At 47.4% G+C, this 16,790-nt stretch overlaps 1 protein-coding gene across 1 annotated transcript; it reads left to right on the top strand.

The window, feature by feature from the left end:
- The first annotated feature begins 395 nt into the window (after positions 1-395).
- Positions 396-16,735, top strand: lmtk2 (lemur tyrosine kinase 2). Its single transcript, XM_011603884.2, has 14 exons — positions 396-938; positions 4,175-4,308; positions 4,394-4,547; positions 4,659-4,735; positions 4,832-4,950; positions 5,022-5,109; positions 8,613-8,743; positions 10,379-10,463; positions 10,893-11,014; positions 11,376-11,525; positions 11,626-14,551; positions 14,628-14,760; positions 14,827-15,072; positions 15,177-16,735. The coding sequence occupies exons 1-13, from the start codon at positions 836-838 to the stop codon at positions 15,066-15,068; spliced, it is 4,464 nt and encodes a 1,487-aa protein (XP_011602186.2). The 5' UTR covers positions 396-835; the 3' UTR covers positions 15,069-15,072; positions 15,177-16,735.
- Positions 16,736-16,790: the final 55 nt, after the last annotated feature.

Genomic DNA, 16,790 nt, shown 5'->3' on the forward strand with positions numbered 1-16,790 from the left:
TTTTTACTTTGAATTTGAAAAACAAAGCTACAGACGATTGTGGGTTTTGTTAGATTCGAGGATTAGTGATTATCTGGAGACATACATATCAGATAACACAAGAAATACTTTAATTATAACTAGCCCACAACTTTTAAGTGTTCTTTTAATTTAATACTTGACTAGATGAGCATCAGGTAATTCTGACCTATGGTCTATCTAGGTGTTGTCTGGACAGTCTCTCATCATCTATGTCAAAAAATAAAATCATTTATTTCTCTCGTTTATTTATTTATATTGGCTGCCTGTGCTGATGAGGACCGGATGGGTCACGTGCTTGGCCGAGCGATGACGTAGTTTAGGGCCAGTAATTCTTTGCTGTGATTGGCTGGAGAACCTGTCTGTTATCTAACTTTTACGCCCCATTCCGTGATGTGACGTTGAACAGGAACATGGCGCTTCGGTGGAAAGGTGTTTCCTTTCTGTCAGGGCTTATTGATTAACTTGTCTTAGACGTGTTTACCGTAATAGCATTCATAACCATGTACAAAAATGACGGGTGGTCGTGAAGGCTGGTCGCACCGTCCGTTTCTATGGACGCTGTATCGCGATCATTTGTAGCCGTATCCGATTTGGTATGGCGAAATTGTTAGCATCGAAATGCTAACTAACGCTAGCACTGAGGCTAATAGCAAGCCGCTAATGTTAAATAGACTAAAATATGTTTGTGTGTGTAGGTTATATGGACGTTAGATTGACTGTCAGTAGTACAAAGCTTAAATAGGACAAAACCACCCGTTTACTTTTAAGGACGACGATTCCATTTAGCTAACGATTTGTTAGCTAATCTAAGAGGATGAAGAGCCGCCAAGGATATGTTTTGTTGCTGGGTATTGGGATATTTCTTTCGGTATTCTGCCTGTCTACAGGTGCCCCTTTGCCTCAACCTCACAAACCAGGTGAGATATGTGACGGGAATCTGATATATTGTACAATTAGTTCATTGGTTCTGCTCTGTCCACCGGCTTAGCATCTGGTTTAGCATCGTGAAGCTAACAACAACAACCTGCATTTCCTGCTCTCTAGTGAAACTGTGTTATCGCTGCATCTCTCTTTTTCTGCTCCTTGAAACACAGCATATACCTTTACATATTGGTTATGAAAATATGATATTTCTTATGGGATACGAGCCGCACCGGCAACTTTATTTCGACTTGAAACGTTGAAAGGGGACAATTATTAACCAGTCCAGTTTAATTTTGAGTGACACGCAACAGTTCCAAAGCTGCCAGTACCGTTTGTGCACCAAAGTTAATATACAGCCCAAGTGCTTTAAAAACATTTCACTAGGTTTGGTCGAGGTTGACATTTAACCGTTTATGGGACAATACAATAGGTGTTGAACTACCAGCATAGAAAAACTGTTTCTTGTTTTGAAATAGAGCTCAAATAGCACCCTGGTTATAGTGTCCTCCCCTAACAGGTTGAGTTATTATTCTAAAATAGAGGTGGTTTAACTTGTGTATATTTACCACATACTCCCAGGCTTTTTCTTTCCACCCCACATTAAAGTATTGGAAGGGTTCCGCACCTTTTCCCTGAATTTTGCAAAGACTTGAGACAGGTACAATCTAACCTGTGCGCGTGAGCGAGCAATGGATGATTACACAGAGATGTGCTGAGGGTCAGTAATGTAGGATCATAAGACATTCTGAGCTTATCGTAGTCAATGATTAGCAATAGGGGTATTTGCTCAAGTGTCATCCAGTGTAAAGGTAATTTTTCAGTCTGAACAAGGTCTTTATAGTTTTATTGCAGCCCATAAACTTTTCTCTGACCTTTTTGTGTCTTCATCTTACTTGATCTCGATCGTGCTTCATAAGACGTAAGAGTGATTAACAACAGCTTAGAGGAAGTCTTCAGTAAACAACATATTGCACAAATTATACATCAATGAAGGTGGTGATCGAGACCACCTTGAGGGAAGCCTGTCAGATGAGGTTGCAGATCCATTACGTAATAACAGAAGCAGGAAATCATTGACAGGAAGTCATTGTTTCCTGGGACCGCTTCTGTGTGATTGGCTGCCTCAACAAGCATTGACAATGAGTTACTACCCTCTCTGTTATTTTGCTAAATGTTTAGTGGAAAAAACACCTCTGACAGTGTCACTCTTCATCCTGTGTGATAAAATGCTCGTTTCTGTTCTGGTGGGATGTTTTGAGGTGGGATGGATCTGCATAATGGGTCAGCTCCCCCTTTTGGTGAGCTGCTCTTTATATATGCAGCTGAATTCTAAAGGGCCAAGTGAAGCCATCTCACATAGAGCTCGCATGAGCCGTCTCCTGCTTTTGCTGTCTGGATGGGGCTGCAGCTCCTCTGAGTCTGGCGCTGCCTGGAGCCCCCTCCGCTCTGCTGAACAGTCGGGTGTCGGTATTAAAATAACTACCTGACACCACTGCCAGATCTTTCTCAGGCTGAGCAGAACCTTTCAAGTCCAGCTCAGTGTGTTTTTTAAGGCTAACTTGAATTCCCTGTGAAAAAAGGTAACGCAAAGGTGTCTAAGCTGACTGCATAATCGCCCATAACTATCTTAAATTAGAGAAATACTGCCTGAGTTGTGCATTTTCTGGGCTTGTTTCTTTGGTTGTGTCATTTCTGACAGCTTGATTTGGCTGATCGCTTTTTGCATAAGTGCGACAGAAGCAGATAGAATTCAAGGAAAGTCAAGAAAAGATTATTTAGAGTAACGGGAGGGGGGGGTCCTCTACCCTACACTTTTACTTTCTGTCCTGTCTAGGGTGGGAAAAATAATCCTTCTGAATGAGCCTGTGTCACAACTCTTGATTCAAGGTTAATCAAGCCTGACCAGAGTACAACATCCTATCTTTAGCTCTTTGATTCTGACAACCTCAGAATAAAACAGAACACATTTGTAGAATCTGAACATGCAGCACATCATAAATCTTCATCTAGTGGAAAAGAGCATTCAGGGGTAAGTGGCACAGACAGAGCTGCTCCTATTTTAGTTGTAAACGGGCCCACATGTCAGCAGATGAATGTCTAGACTCGGGATGAGAGAAGAGAAACTCCTTGTTGTGTTTGCCACTGACTTGTCAGGGAAGGCAGGTTTGGTCGGGCTCATTTTAAATACACAACATGATACAGGCATCTTTTAAAATTGTTTTCTTGTGACTGACTTTCCCCTGTAGACAAGTTTCTGAAAAATCCTGCCAGTGCTGCCAAGTTAGATTAGTCTGACTTCTCAAACTCTTTGGCCCAGCACACACTTGGGTCTCCCTCACTGAAAGAGCTGGGCCTCAGCAATACCAGCTGCAGGTGGATACCAGACGTTCTGACCAGCAGGACTCGGTCAGAACCAGTTAAGACCTGCTACTTATCCACAGTTGTTCACAACAGTGGTGTACCTCAGGGTTGTGGCCTCAGGCCCTCACTTTATAGTCTATGATGCAATGATAACCCTATTTATTTATTTTTTTATTTATTTTTTTTAGCGTTGCAAAAATTAAAGAACTGATTGCTGATTTTAGGAAATGAGGGCCCACACACCTCCCTCTTTGTATAAATAATGCCACTGCTGGTATTAGGACCTCTTAAAGTTCCTGGGCAGCCACATCGCTGAGTTCCTCTGCATGTTGGTCAGAAAGGCACAGCAGGGACTTGGATTTCTGAGGTGTCTCAAGAACAATGGCTTCAAGGCTTCCTTAAGGCTTCTCATCGGCTTCTACAGCTCTGCTGCTGAAAGCATCCTCACAGGAGGCTTCCATGTCTGGTTAGGCAACATCATGGATGAGGTTCACAAGTTGGGCGGCTACGCCTGTTACCTGTGGCCAGAACAAGGCTCCTGAAGGGCTGGTGTCACCCAGCCATCAGCTACCTCCCGTGGGGCAACCATCTGGGGCATCAAGGCACTCACCAGTCGCCTTGAGGATAGCTTCTATCTACACAACCAGGCTTCTTAACAGTAGTTTCTTGTTTATTGAATGTTGTTTTTTACTATTTTTGTGCTGTTATGATGGGGGTTGAGGAGGTGTATAATAACACGTGACAATAATCTAATCCACTAAACCACTAATGCTGTCAAACTCCTCATGCCAGGCTTCCACCTTTTTGTTTGAGAGTCAGAAATCTACATATTGTTCATCATATTTGGTGTCTGTTTTCCTCGTTTCAGGTGGAGGCACAGGGGACACACTGTCCCTGTCCCTCGGCGTGTCCCTGGTGGTGTCGCTGGCAGCTCTTGTGGCCTTTGTGGTGTTGCTAGTGAACTGTGTGACCTGCTGCAAGGAGCGGGAGATCAACTTTAAGGTGGGAGACCGGGTACAGTACCCAGGCTAGGTGGCATCAGCTTGATTGGTGATGCACCGAGTTGTTCCGTCTTAATTGGATGCAGGAATTTGAGGACCACTTTGACGATGAGATCGACTTCACTCCACCAGCAGAGGACACACCTTCTATGCAGTCCCCAGCTGAGGTGTACACCCTTGCCGTGTCCCCCGTAGCCCTCCCTGGACCGCCACACCTCCAACCTCCTGGCCGCATCACAGGTAGGACACATGCGCTCTCAGAGACACTTGGACAGAGACACTTTGTAATAACAACTGTTAGTGTAGTGACATTGATACCGTGTTTATTTTGCTTTTTGATTGGTTTGACAGAAGGATCCCCCGAGTTTCAGGTCGCACGCCACAACCTGAGCTACATTCAAGAGATTGGCAATGGCTGGTTCGGACAGGTATCGTACATACTCAATATAATTCTCTTCCCCGGACTTTTACAAATTTTCCTTGATGGTCTTCTGGCCGTGTCTTTTCTGTCTGCGTTATAACAGGTTATTTTGAGTGAGCTCTACACAGATTCAGGAGGAACCAGAGCCGTGGTGAAGGAGTTAAAGGCTAATGCAAGCTCCAAGGAGCAAAATGATTTCTTACAGCAGGGTGACCCATACAGGTAAACGTCTCGCATCATTTATGTGTTGTTTGTTTATTTCCAAGTGGCTTCACGGTGTTCTTTTCATTCAGAGTTCTGCAGCACCCCAACATCCTCCAGTGCCTGGGACAGTGTGTCGAGGCCATCCCCATCCTGCTGGTCTTTGAGTACTGTGAAATGGTGAGTGTCCAGCCACCAACATCTGCACTGAACCACGACGGCGCTTCAGAATTTGCAGCGCACTTGTGCTCCCTCTTTCACGGTCGTTCATTAGAACTAGAATGAAATTGTGCCTTCGGGTTGTGTGAACGCTCTTGTGAAATGTTCCTTTGTGAAGAAATGTGGGGAGACTGATGGATAATCTCTTTACCGTGTCAGCCAGTCCTTCACTTAGCAGCATTCATTAAATACGACATTTGAGAATTAGCCCTCAGCCCGACCGTTAAGCTCAAAGATTTAACGGGCCGGTCCCTTTTATTTAAATACTGACCAGCCAGGAGTCACAGCTGACCCAGATTAATCCCAAATTAGCCCTTCACATTTTAGCGTGACCCAGGCTTCATTGTGGCATCTGATTCATTTGCTTCATCGATGTCTGGTGGGTCCTGACTGTAAGGAGCTGCCCCATCTCCTCACCCTCCGCACCCCTCAATCGCATAGCAAGTTAAAGCCCAGGACTTCTCACATTCCCACTTTACCCAGTAAAGCAACAGGCTCCATTTACACTCCTCTGGTGTCAGCTCCAGCAGTTGCTGTTTGTGCATTTTTATGGGTGCCACCTTGTGTGTACTGAGACTGTTGAGTTCATGCTAAAGTAAACAAAAGCTGTTCTTAAATAACCCCATCGGTGTCCGTCAATAAACACCGCCGTCTAAATGATTAGCTTTTCACCAGAACACACTATTCTGTGATGAATGATCACAAAGGTGTGAGTATAGTTCAGTATTTGTGGCTGAGGTAGCTGTTGTTTCTAATTCAGAAATAAAACAAATGCCTTTCTCAGCGCTGTTGAGGAAGCAATAAAACTTGTGTTTGTGTCTGGGTGTGTGTTGAGATCTAAAGATCACAGTTCAACCCATTTTCTGACCTGTTTTCTTTGTGAGAAGCAGTGTCTCTGTTGTGTCTTCATTCCCCTGCACAGCCGCTGGGACGGCTCAGGTCTGGCCGCTGTCCCGGCATTGTGGTCCCTGTTAAAGGGTCTGACAGGAGATTGGAATAAGTCAAGGTGAATGGCTTATCGCGAGTTTGCGTGAGCCATTAGGGACGATAACGTGATGAAGACCACATCCTGCCTGTTGAAAGCGATAATGTGCCAGGACGAGCAACTGATTGATGCATATGCTCGCCATCCCCAGCTGGATGGAGGACTTCAAGTCCTCAAACTTATTGTCCTTCACAATAGATCTGGATAACTTTCAACACATCCCAGTTCCCTCTACATACTTAAAAGTAACAATGTTGGAAAGATCCTCTCAGCATATTGAATTTATATGAAAGCACCGCAGTTTAATGGCAGCTGTTCAGGTGCTGTCAATCATCCTCCACATTTTGAAACATGAAATGCGACACTACAGCTGCAGTGGACAAGACGGGCTCCTTAAGGCAAGCGCGCCGCGATGTCCCCTCTGACAACCTGGTGATTGATGGTGGTTAGGCCTCCCCGTATCACCCGTGCAGGGTAACCCTGACTCAAACAATTTTAGACATCAGAATACATCAAGCAACTGCTGCAAGAACGTCACACACCCTATCGTGAGCGGCAGCTTCCAATGTACAGATCTCAGTCGCCTGCCTTTGGTTTTGGGTGGCTGACTTGGTCATTGATCTTTGTTTATTGCTGTCATTAATACATTAATTCTGGCTGTGTTGTGAAAGGGCTTCTCATATTACCGTCCTGGGATTAATTTACATTTGATTTAATTAGCAACCATATGGTGTGAAGTGTGAGGACACAGGAACCCAAGCGTTTATTATAGATGCAGCAGGACGTCTAGCTCGGAGCCTTCACACTGGCCAAAATCTCAAAATACGGCAGCATTGAAGTGGAGCCTTGCTAAGGAACGCATTATGGGCGTCTGTGTGCAGTGGCAGAAACCTAAACCTCCATTCATTCATGGGTAGGAGGTTATTTTTAAGCTTGTCTCAAAGATGTAAGCACAGATTACGTGATCTTTGTGCAGTGTGGTTACCACAGGAGGACCTTTCTGCTTATAGTTTTCATATTTCCCGGTTCTCCTTGTCGGTATGAGAGCAGGCATAGTTGTTGCGTGTGTCTTTCCATTTGTGAATGTGATGATCTGGTGACCTGGGCGCAGTGTAATCTGACACTTTGACACTGGGATTGGATTTGCTCCTGCACACCCGCATGGAAGAAGTGGCGAGCAAAGATGTCCCTAATCCTGCAATATTTCTCCCTTTTTTTTTTTTTTTAAGTCTGCCACCTAATTTTTGTCTTTTCTATATCTGGATGGACGCAGATTAATTTTTATTCATGTCCATGAATTCCAAACTTAATTCTCTTATACTTACATAACTTTCCCCTGAAGCAGCTGAGCCAGGCATGAGTGTTTTACCTAAAGAGCTTTCTACATTCTTGTTTTTTCCTAAAGGGACAAAAGGTGCAATTGTTCCACATTTCATGTTGTTTCTGTGTGAAGGCTGGTCTGAAGCTCAGGCCCGATCACCTGTTTCACAACCATCACAGATAAAAACAGACAGAGAGGGTGTCATTTACTATACATTTAATATAGCTCTTCCTTGAAGACGCCTTGTTGGAGCTGTGTGTTGGTTGTGTATTTGAGATTTGATTGGTTTATATGTTTCTATTCAGAGATTTAGCTCATTTATACTGACTGAGAAAAAGTAATTAAGGGACTTTATTGACATGTCGATGCAGTTACTGGATGTGATGAGACCTTTTCAACAGGCCCACCTCATAAATTATGTGACTTGTGATTTGTGTACGTGTATTCTTGGCTTTGGCTGTCAAAGGTGGAGCTACATCCAGGGGTCTATATTGACCTCTGTTCCCCTGTAAACTAGGTCATTTTCTTCTGGATTTTGTTCAAATCCAGTGTAAGCAGTATAAAAATAATGCTTAATTTCCTGGTTGAGTTGGTGTTGGTACAGAAATGTAAAGAACTGAAACGCGGGCATCAGTAGCCATGGTGCTCAGTTGCAGGTTACGCAATAAAAACAGTAAATATTGAAAGTAGGAGGGGTCCTGGACAGCTGCCCTGTGGTATGAGTGGTCTGACCTAATGTTCACTGGTAATGAATGACCTGTCAGTTGCCGAAAGCCAAGTTCACATATGCTGTGATTTAATAGGAAAACTCTCAGTGGTAATACAGGGGTCTGCATGCTTGTTTATAAGGTGATTAAGTTAATCATTTCCTCAATGAGACAGTTCCTTCTCTTCCCTCCTCCACCCCTGAACCTGGCCTCTCAGTTATAAATGTTTGAGACACGGCTCAGAGGTCCAGCCACCAGCACGACCCTTATTTGGTCCTCTCAAACATCAGGAGGGAGGAGACGGTAACAGAATCTACTGTCCCCAAGTGGTCGTCTCTGTGTAGCGCAGCCTGTATTTAGAAGCATTGTTAATTATTGCTGCAATAATATGTTCTGTGATTGTTGTTGTTGATAATCTAGTTCTTAGAGATGTGTGTATCTGTGTTTCCAGGGGGATCTTCGGGGTTATCTGACTCAGCAAGACTGGAAGTTTAGAAACGCTGACTCGCTGGAGCTGCAGAGGATGGCGTGTGAGATCGCTGCCGGCGTTGCTCACCTTCACAAACACAACTTCCTGCACAGGTACGGCCTCGGCGCTGCAACTCGGTCAACCTCACAAACACAGATCCATCCACTTCACTATATATAATGCTTGGCCGCACGAGATCGGTAAAATCATAGTGGTGTGCACAATGGACCGCTGATTAACTGGTCTGGCACCAGTTCACCAGGTCAGATCTACCTCTCATAGAGATGAGTCTCTGATTGACTGGTCACTTTCAATTGGAGAGCAAGAAGGGAAATGGACGGAAAATATGTATGTAATGTATGCGTCTATATATAGGTCTAAATAAGCCATACTCTGGTGTCATATGTAAGTTATCCTGAGGTGCACAGCTTTGCTCAGCGTGTAGATACTGCACGAGCAAGGATCAACATATAGATAATGAGTTTTCAGGACATTCTGGAGTTTAGCCAATGTTGTCGTGTGTCATCTGGTAAGAATACAGACGTGGATCAGCGGGTGGCTTTTTGCTTGATTGATTTTGTTTACCTATTCCCTGGAGTACCAGCCCTCTACATCAGGCACGTGTAGAGTAGAAACGCTGAATTTCTTCTTCATTTGAACCTCTTGTGTGCGTTTAGTCATTGGGTATGAGGGACTGCCACAGGGACTGCTGGGAATGTATGGCTGGTGGGCAAGATATGATGCTCAACTCATCAGTTCTATTTTGCATGCTCAGAATAAGCTCAGAGAGTTCCAATTACACAGCTCCCATGCAATGCCTCAGTGTCAGCTGTCCCCTGCCAGAAGGATATGATGATGTTGCATTTTGCGTGTAAAAGGATCGCCCAGGATCGAGCCTTGTTACAACTCAGTGATTCTCCAAGGTTCCCTCCATGTGAGGTCAAATGTGCTTCCATCTTAAACATCGGAAAACTCGGCCTGTGTCCTGTTGTGTCAAACCTCAGCTTTGCACTGAATCTGCGAGAGCAAAGCTCCAAAAGAGAAACCGTGTCACTAATAATGTGTGTTGCCAACATTTTATGATTGTGGGATTAGGCTGTCAGCCCCCTCGCTGCCTTTGTTAGTTTAAAAGTTTTAAATAAATCGACGTCTATCTTCTGGGACGGCGAGGTTTCGGTCCATCTGGTCGCTGGGCCACGCACCGTGCACGCATAACGCTGACAGCAGCGTTTCTCCTACAGGTGGCCGGGAGTTGCTGCGGGACTGAAGGAAACTAAACTCTGCTTCTGTGGTGGTGGTGTGGGGGGTGGGGGGGGCGCTTAATATTTAGAGAGATTCAAAAGTTCTTACACCATGTCCTGGAAACTCCCAAAAAAAGCTCGCAGATCCTCGGTTCCCTTGTCCCAGCGTACCCCGCCACTGTATGCAGGAGTCAGGAATAGCCCCTCTGCCTGCGAGGCTCAAGGCCGGTGGAAGAATTCCCTCCAGTTGCCAGAGTTATTTGTGATGGCTGCCAGAGTCCTTTGCCCTTGATTCTGCTGAGGCCTGTAGGCTTGAGTGCAGCAGTAGGTTTCTTTAGACAACGATGCTCTTCTTAAGCCTGGCTTTACTTTAGCCACACCAACGATACAATATGCTAATGAGGTGTTAATCACAAAGCCGAGCTCTGAGCCATCTATTCACTATCAATCATTTTGGAACTTTGGGAACTGATCCACGGTGCTGTGTTTTCTTCTTGATGCTCCCAGTGATCTGGCTCTGAGGAACTGCTACCTGACCGGAGACCTCACCGTCAAAGTAGGAGATTATGGAATTGGACCTTACAGATACAAAGTAAGCACTTCTTTTAAGTTGTGAATGACCGGTTGAACGTTTGTACCGTATTTCTTCTCATTACCGGCCCGATAACGTCTCTTCAGCTGTGAGGAAAAACCTCCGTCCCAGCTTGTGCGGGTGTTAATTGTACGTTTCCCTGAAGTATTCCGAAGGCCTCCTCCTGGAAACTGGACCCAGCGCGAGTGTCCTAAGGCAGTGGCCTCATCTGGATTCTTTAAATATTGCTGAGCTGTCAGTTTGGACGTCTGAATTTAATACTCCTTAGATAAGGTCACCCCCTAAATCTATTTCTGTAAAGAAAGCCGGAGGCGTAGTCGGGGGCTCATTCAGAACAAAAGATTTGCCATTCAAAGGAAGTTTGTAGACTTGTTGTTCATGAACTGTAAGTAATAAATGCCATCTGTAACCATATGATATTAAATCCAGGAGGATTACATCATCACGGAGGATGACGCATACGCGCCCCTTCGCTGGTTGGCTCCTGAGCTGGTGGGCGAGCGCCATGGGGGTGTGATTACTATGGAGCAGACCAAGGCCAGCAATGTGTGGTAGGTACCAGATAACCATCTTCCAGGCCATTAGCCGTTAATCATCAGGATTGGATGTTATCATGAAGAGACCAGATACTGTAGTAAAGTTTACACCCAAATATGATTAGATATCTGCGGACGTTGTAATGGAAACCAAATATGACTGTAACCGTTGCTGGCCTGGCCTCTTGCTACGTAAACAATTGCCAACACCCGAGTTAGGATCAAAATGATTAACAGCCTTCACGTGGTTGTAAAAAAATGTTTCTGTTTTATGGTTTTGGGTCAAGCGGAGGTCACGGTCAGTCCCTGAATTTAGCCGGCACGAAGCAGCTTTAGCTGCGCTGTGATTTACAGTTGCTGTTGCTTCTGTCTGCAGGGCTTTGGGCGTCACACTGTGGGAGCTTTTTGAGAACGGCGCCCAGCCGTACCCTCATCTGTCTGATCGGGAGGTTCTCAATCACGTTATCAAGGACCAGCAGATCAAGCTGTTTAAACCCCAACTGGAGCTTCCCTATTCTGAACGATGGTAGGTCGGCCAATTGTAAAACACGTCTCTGAGCTCCACGTGGTCCTTGAGCTCCTAGATATCTTCTTGCATGGATAGAAACGTGTGTTTGTAAATGCAGGCACGAGGTTCTGCAGTTCTGCTGGCTGTCTCCGGACGAGCGGGCCACGGCGGAGGAGGTGCACCGTCTCCTCGTCTATCTGCGCATGCAAGGTCAGAAGGACATGGAAGAAGATTTCGAGCAACGCTGGGATGCTCTGAAGCCCAACCCCTCCGGGCGACAAACCACCATCAGCCACACCTCCTTCCCCATCCTGGAGCAGTTTGCCGACGACGCCATGCGGCAGGAGATCGACGAGGTTCTGACGGTCACCGAAACGAGCAAAGGCCTCAGTTTTGAGTACGTGTGGGAGGCGGCCAAGCACGACCACTACGAAGGCGGCCACGGGCGGTCCGGCGCGGACACCACCCTGAACTACCACAGCATGTTCTTTCCCGTCTCTAGCGAAGATATTCAGGCCCATTTCCCTGATCCCCAAGTCAGGACAGCAGGCAGAGATGGCCACAACACTCCCTCTGGAATTCCGGGAATTGTCCAAGTCTTGGATGCCCAGAAGCCGTCTGAAGTCCGTGATTACTACATCCAGCTGGAGGAGCAGGGCGAGAGCATCGTGGAAGATGATGGGAACCGGCGGGACTTTTTATTGGACCAGCAAGACTTTGTTCTACTCCAAGATGTCCGTTTGGATGAGTCCAGCACAGAGGCCGATTTTTTCCACCAAAGCATCGACTCCAAGGATTCCTACTTACCGGACAGCCACATCTGGTCCTCCCTGGAGAACGACAGCCCGTACCGCACCAACATATTCACCGACGGGGGAAGCAAGCAAGAGGCCTCGCCCTCCTGGAGGACCAGCTTCATGGACTTTTCAGAACGCAACGGCGACTCGTTCCGCAATGAAGGAGAAGTGCAGGACGTGGACACGAGGTATAGGGGTTCTTTTTTAGGGGAGGCTTCAGAAGCCCCTCATCTGGTGGACTCTTTGACGTGGAAGGACGAGAACACAGATGTGAAGAGGCTTCTGAACACTGAGAAACTAGCCGAGAACTTCATGTTCCTCAAAAACCAGAACCTGATGAAAGACAGGTCGATGCTCTCCAGCCCGCAGGAGAACTTCCTGTCCCCCGGGGTCGCCCATGAACCAGAAGATGCATTCAAGATGGGTTCCTGGGACAACCTGAACACTTTAGGCAGCTTCACATCCGCAGACGACGACTTGAGACCTTCTGCAAGTAGCACGTCGGCGAGACAGGAAGTGGACTCTCCCGGTGCCAGTTTGGGAGAGTTCCATCCGCCGGCAGTAGAAACCCAAACGCTGGTGCCTTTTATTACCGTGGTGGCAGAAGACGAGGCGAGCATCCAGTTCCCGCTCACACGCAGTTCTTCCTCTGACGACCTGGGTCTAGCGCACCCCTCAGACAGAGGGACAGACTCGGGCTTTGATTCTACCTCGGAGAGGTTCGAGATCGTCATCTGCCAGGACGGCAACACGGATGCATTATCGGAAAGCGCTCCTCCCCATCTGCTGTGTACTGATGCCAAACCTTCTGGCCTTGAAGACAACCTGGGAACCTCAACACACCTTCAGCCCGGCGTGGATAAACCGCCCGAGACGCCGTCCTCGGACGAGGGCCACAGCGAAGAGCTCACCAGCAACATCCTGGTGAGCGACCTGATCGAGGATGCAGACATGGAACTGGAAAACACTCTGTCTGACCACGAAGAATCCTTCATGGAGACCGAGGGGAGATCTTCTCTGTTGGTCTCCGGGCCTTCGTTAGACCAGATCAGTCAGGACAGTTTACTAGAAGACAGCACGTCCACTAACTTGGCCACCGTAGATAACTCCGTGGAGACCCCAGACTCTTTAGACTCCCTGGACATTCATAGACTCGGTGAGCAGGGGGAGGAGACACGTGTGCAGGTCGTCCCTCACAAACTCCATCCTCCGTATAAAATATCAGACAGCGGATATGAGACCGAGAACCTGGAGTCTCCTGAGTGGAACTCCCAGCTGAACGTCAGAGACCTCTCCCCCGTCAAAAATGGCTCCGGCGTTGCCAAAAACGAGGAGCCAGAAGATCCTGCAGCGAACGCAACCGTGGTTCCACCGGAGATCATCATCTCCGAAGCCGAGGGAGCTCTGAGCGCTCCCGGCGAGGAGTCGCGGCCAGAAGGTCCCGCTCGGGCGGAGGAGCCCCTCGTGGGCAGCCATTACAGAGACTCTGCGTACTTTTCGGACAATGAATCAGAGCCCGAGAAGAAACCCGAAGAAAGCACAGCAGGAGGTTCTGGTGAAGTGGGATGGCTGAGGAACTCTGAGGGTGCAGCGAGCGGGGATGCTGGAGGTCCCGGGATGGAGAAACATCTGGATTCCTCACCTTCTGGGACAGAACCTCTGACAGCCGCTGAAGCACAAACAGGATCCGAGCGGCTTGTTGGAGAGAGTCTCTTAGAAGCGGAGTTCTCTGAGAGAGAGTCTGAGACCAGAGACCTTCACGAAGCTCTGAAGGTGGTCACATTAACAAATCCGCCACCGGCACCAGAAGATCTGGACCTGCTTCCTGCTGCCGCCGGTTTAAGGCAGCCGTCAGAACCTGCCGCTCACCCTAAACTCACCAGGACCCACGCCAGCGACGGTCAGAAAAGAAAAGAACCGGACATGGAGGGGCGTTTCCTGGCCAGGCGGGAGGATTCGGGCTTGGGACACGAAGACGGCATGGACGCGGACGAGGAAGACGAGAACAGCGAGGACTCCGAGGACGACGCCCACGCCTACCAGCTTCACAGCTCCAGCTCGGAGAGCGAGGACGAGACCGCTCACGCGGTGCCGATCATCGTCTCCGACGACAGCGGCGCCAAGAACCTGAAGAGCCTGTTGAAACCCACCACGCTGAACATCGACGCCTCAGAGCCGCCTGTCAAGGGCGGCGCCAGGAGAGCCGTGTCTTTCTTCGATGACGTCACCGTCTTCCTGTTCGACCAGGTAAACTCTCTGGAATTTCAAACTCCCAGGACGCTTTGGGTGCCGATATTACTAAAACCTCTACTGGCTGATTTAGGAGACGCCCACCAAGGAGCTTGGCGACCACGCCTACGGCTCGAGGAGTCCCGCTCCAGAGCTCAGCGGCGCGGCGCCCTCGGCCGGCTGCCTGAGCCGCTTCACCAACTCCGAAAGCTCCACAGACGAAGAAGGTAAATACCCCGACTCGCCTGCAGGCGGCCATCTTTCAGAGAGCTGACCCGTCTTTGTCTCCGCAGGCGGCGGCTTCGAGTGGGACGACGACTTCTCCTCCCCCGCGCCCGCGTTCCTGCCCAAGGACAAGGCGTCGGCGGCCCCGCCCTCTTCTGCGGCCGCTCGCTTCTCCTCTCCGCCTCCAGTTGCAGGGCGCGCGCCGGAGCCCAGCTGGGGCAGCTCTTCCAACTACTCCCGCTTTTCCATCTCGCCGGCCAGTATCGCCAGCTTCTCCCTCACGCACCTGACCGACTCCGACATCGAATAAGGAGGCAAGTCGAAACGCGTCTCAGCGTCCCGGACTGTGAAGGTCTGACGTCATAATTCTCTGCTGCTGATCTAAACTCCCCTTTTCCTCTTTTTTTTATCACTTCAGGACGCAGTGGAGGCGGAGAGACGGACTAATGAAGGGACGTTCTTAACACTAATAAACTTATTTCTTGCACTTTTTGGGAAAGAGCTGCTGGAAAAGGACCGACGACGCGGTTTGTGGGACAAACTGTGGACACTTTGCTCAGGCAGAAGTTCAGCGACGCGGGGGTCACCTGATGAGTAAAGGAGACGGAGGCCAGGCTCCGGCCGGGGCGTCCAGCATCACCTCTCCAGCTACATCCGTGTGATTCCAAGTCTGTGCAATCCTACTTTTCTAAACGTCTGCTTCAAACACTAATCAAGCACATTCCAGGTGTTTGACTGCTTCCGTATCACGTGTCAAAGTGTCCCTTTTTAGGACTTTGTCCTCACCCATGTAAAAAAAAAAAGCTAAAATAATGTTGTGACACTGGTACAAGATGACTGCAGTCAAGAAGAAATAAGCTCTGATTTGAGCTTGAAGATGAGAATTTAAGCTTTTCTAATTTAATTTAGGGTCTTCATGTTGTTTGGTTATCAGTGGTTGCCTTTTTATTGACGTGTAATATATATATTTTTGTCCAAATCTCAGATTTGGAGAGAAAATCTGTAGCAGCATCTGTGCATAGGATGATTGAACAATGTCCGACTGGGAAAAAAAAAAAACCACACAAACACTCGACACTGTTCCCTTAAGGAGGAAAGGAGCAGTTACGGTCGCTAGTTTTGTCTTTCGGAGACGTCTCAGTGAGACTGTTGGTGTTTAAATCTACGGGACAAACAAAACAAACGTATATTTTGTGCTCGGTTTGACGCTCTCTGTTTTGTGACGCTGTAAAAAGAACACTGCACTCTTTGATTTACTGCCACTGCTCGGTTCAAAATCACACCCCGGGGGGGGGGGGGGTTGGTTTTTGTTTTTTTTTTTCTTCCCGACGAGCCGTTTGTGAACACGCGCCTCGGTTCCGAACTTTGGTGACGTGCAGGGACGCGAAATCGCGACACTAGAACAAAAGCGCTTTTGTTTGTGGCGTCTGTCTCCTCTGGCAGTTTTAAAGCATTTCATGAACTCAGTCTTCGAGGGGTCACGATGGATTGGACGGCCACGCTGCGTACAAACGGCTCCGTACGGCACCATAAACTACACCTTTGTTAAATACCAGCAGCCCGTGCTTCATTTAAACTTGAACATTATTTAAAAATCCTTTTTTTTTTTTTTACAGTATGCTTAATCTTGCACATTTGAGAAATGTAATTTAATGTTGAACTGGTCTGATGTATGTAAATGTTTATTTCTTTGTTTTTTTTCTGTCTGTAAATGGGAAACGCTGTAATTGAGTTCTGGGTCTGAGGTTTGGTTTTGTAACTTAAATGCTGAGTCGATCAGAGGAACATATCACAGCCGTCGGCGAGGAGAATGAGGCAAGTCACGGAGCAGATGTGAAATCATTCTGTCCTTTAAACTTGTAGATTTTAAAAAACAAACACAAGATTTTTACTTCATATTTATCATGCTTAGTGTAATTGAATGAAATGTTTATAATTACACTGTTTAATATGAAAATAAATGCAAATGAAACATTCGCTGAAGGTTTTAACTCAGGTTTCCCTGTGACGTCACAATGGCGATCAGCGTCAA

The sequence above is a fragment of the Takifugu rubripes genome, chromosome 5 (genome assembly GCF_901000725.2).
Source record: "Takifugu rubripes chromosome 5, fTakRub1.2, whole genome shotgun sequence".
In the NCBI taxonomy this organism is placed as follows: Eukaryota; Metazoa; Chordata; class Actinopteri; order Tetraodontiformes; family Tetraodontidae; genus Takifugu; species Takifugu rubripes.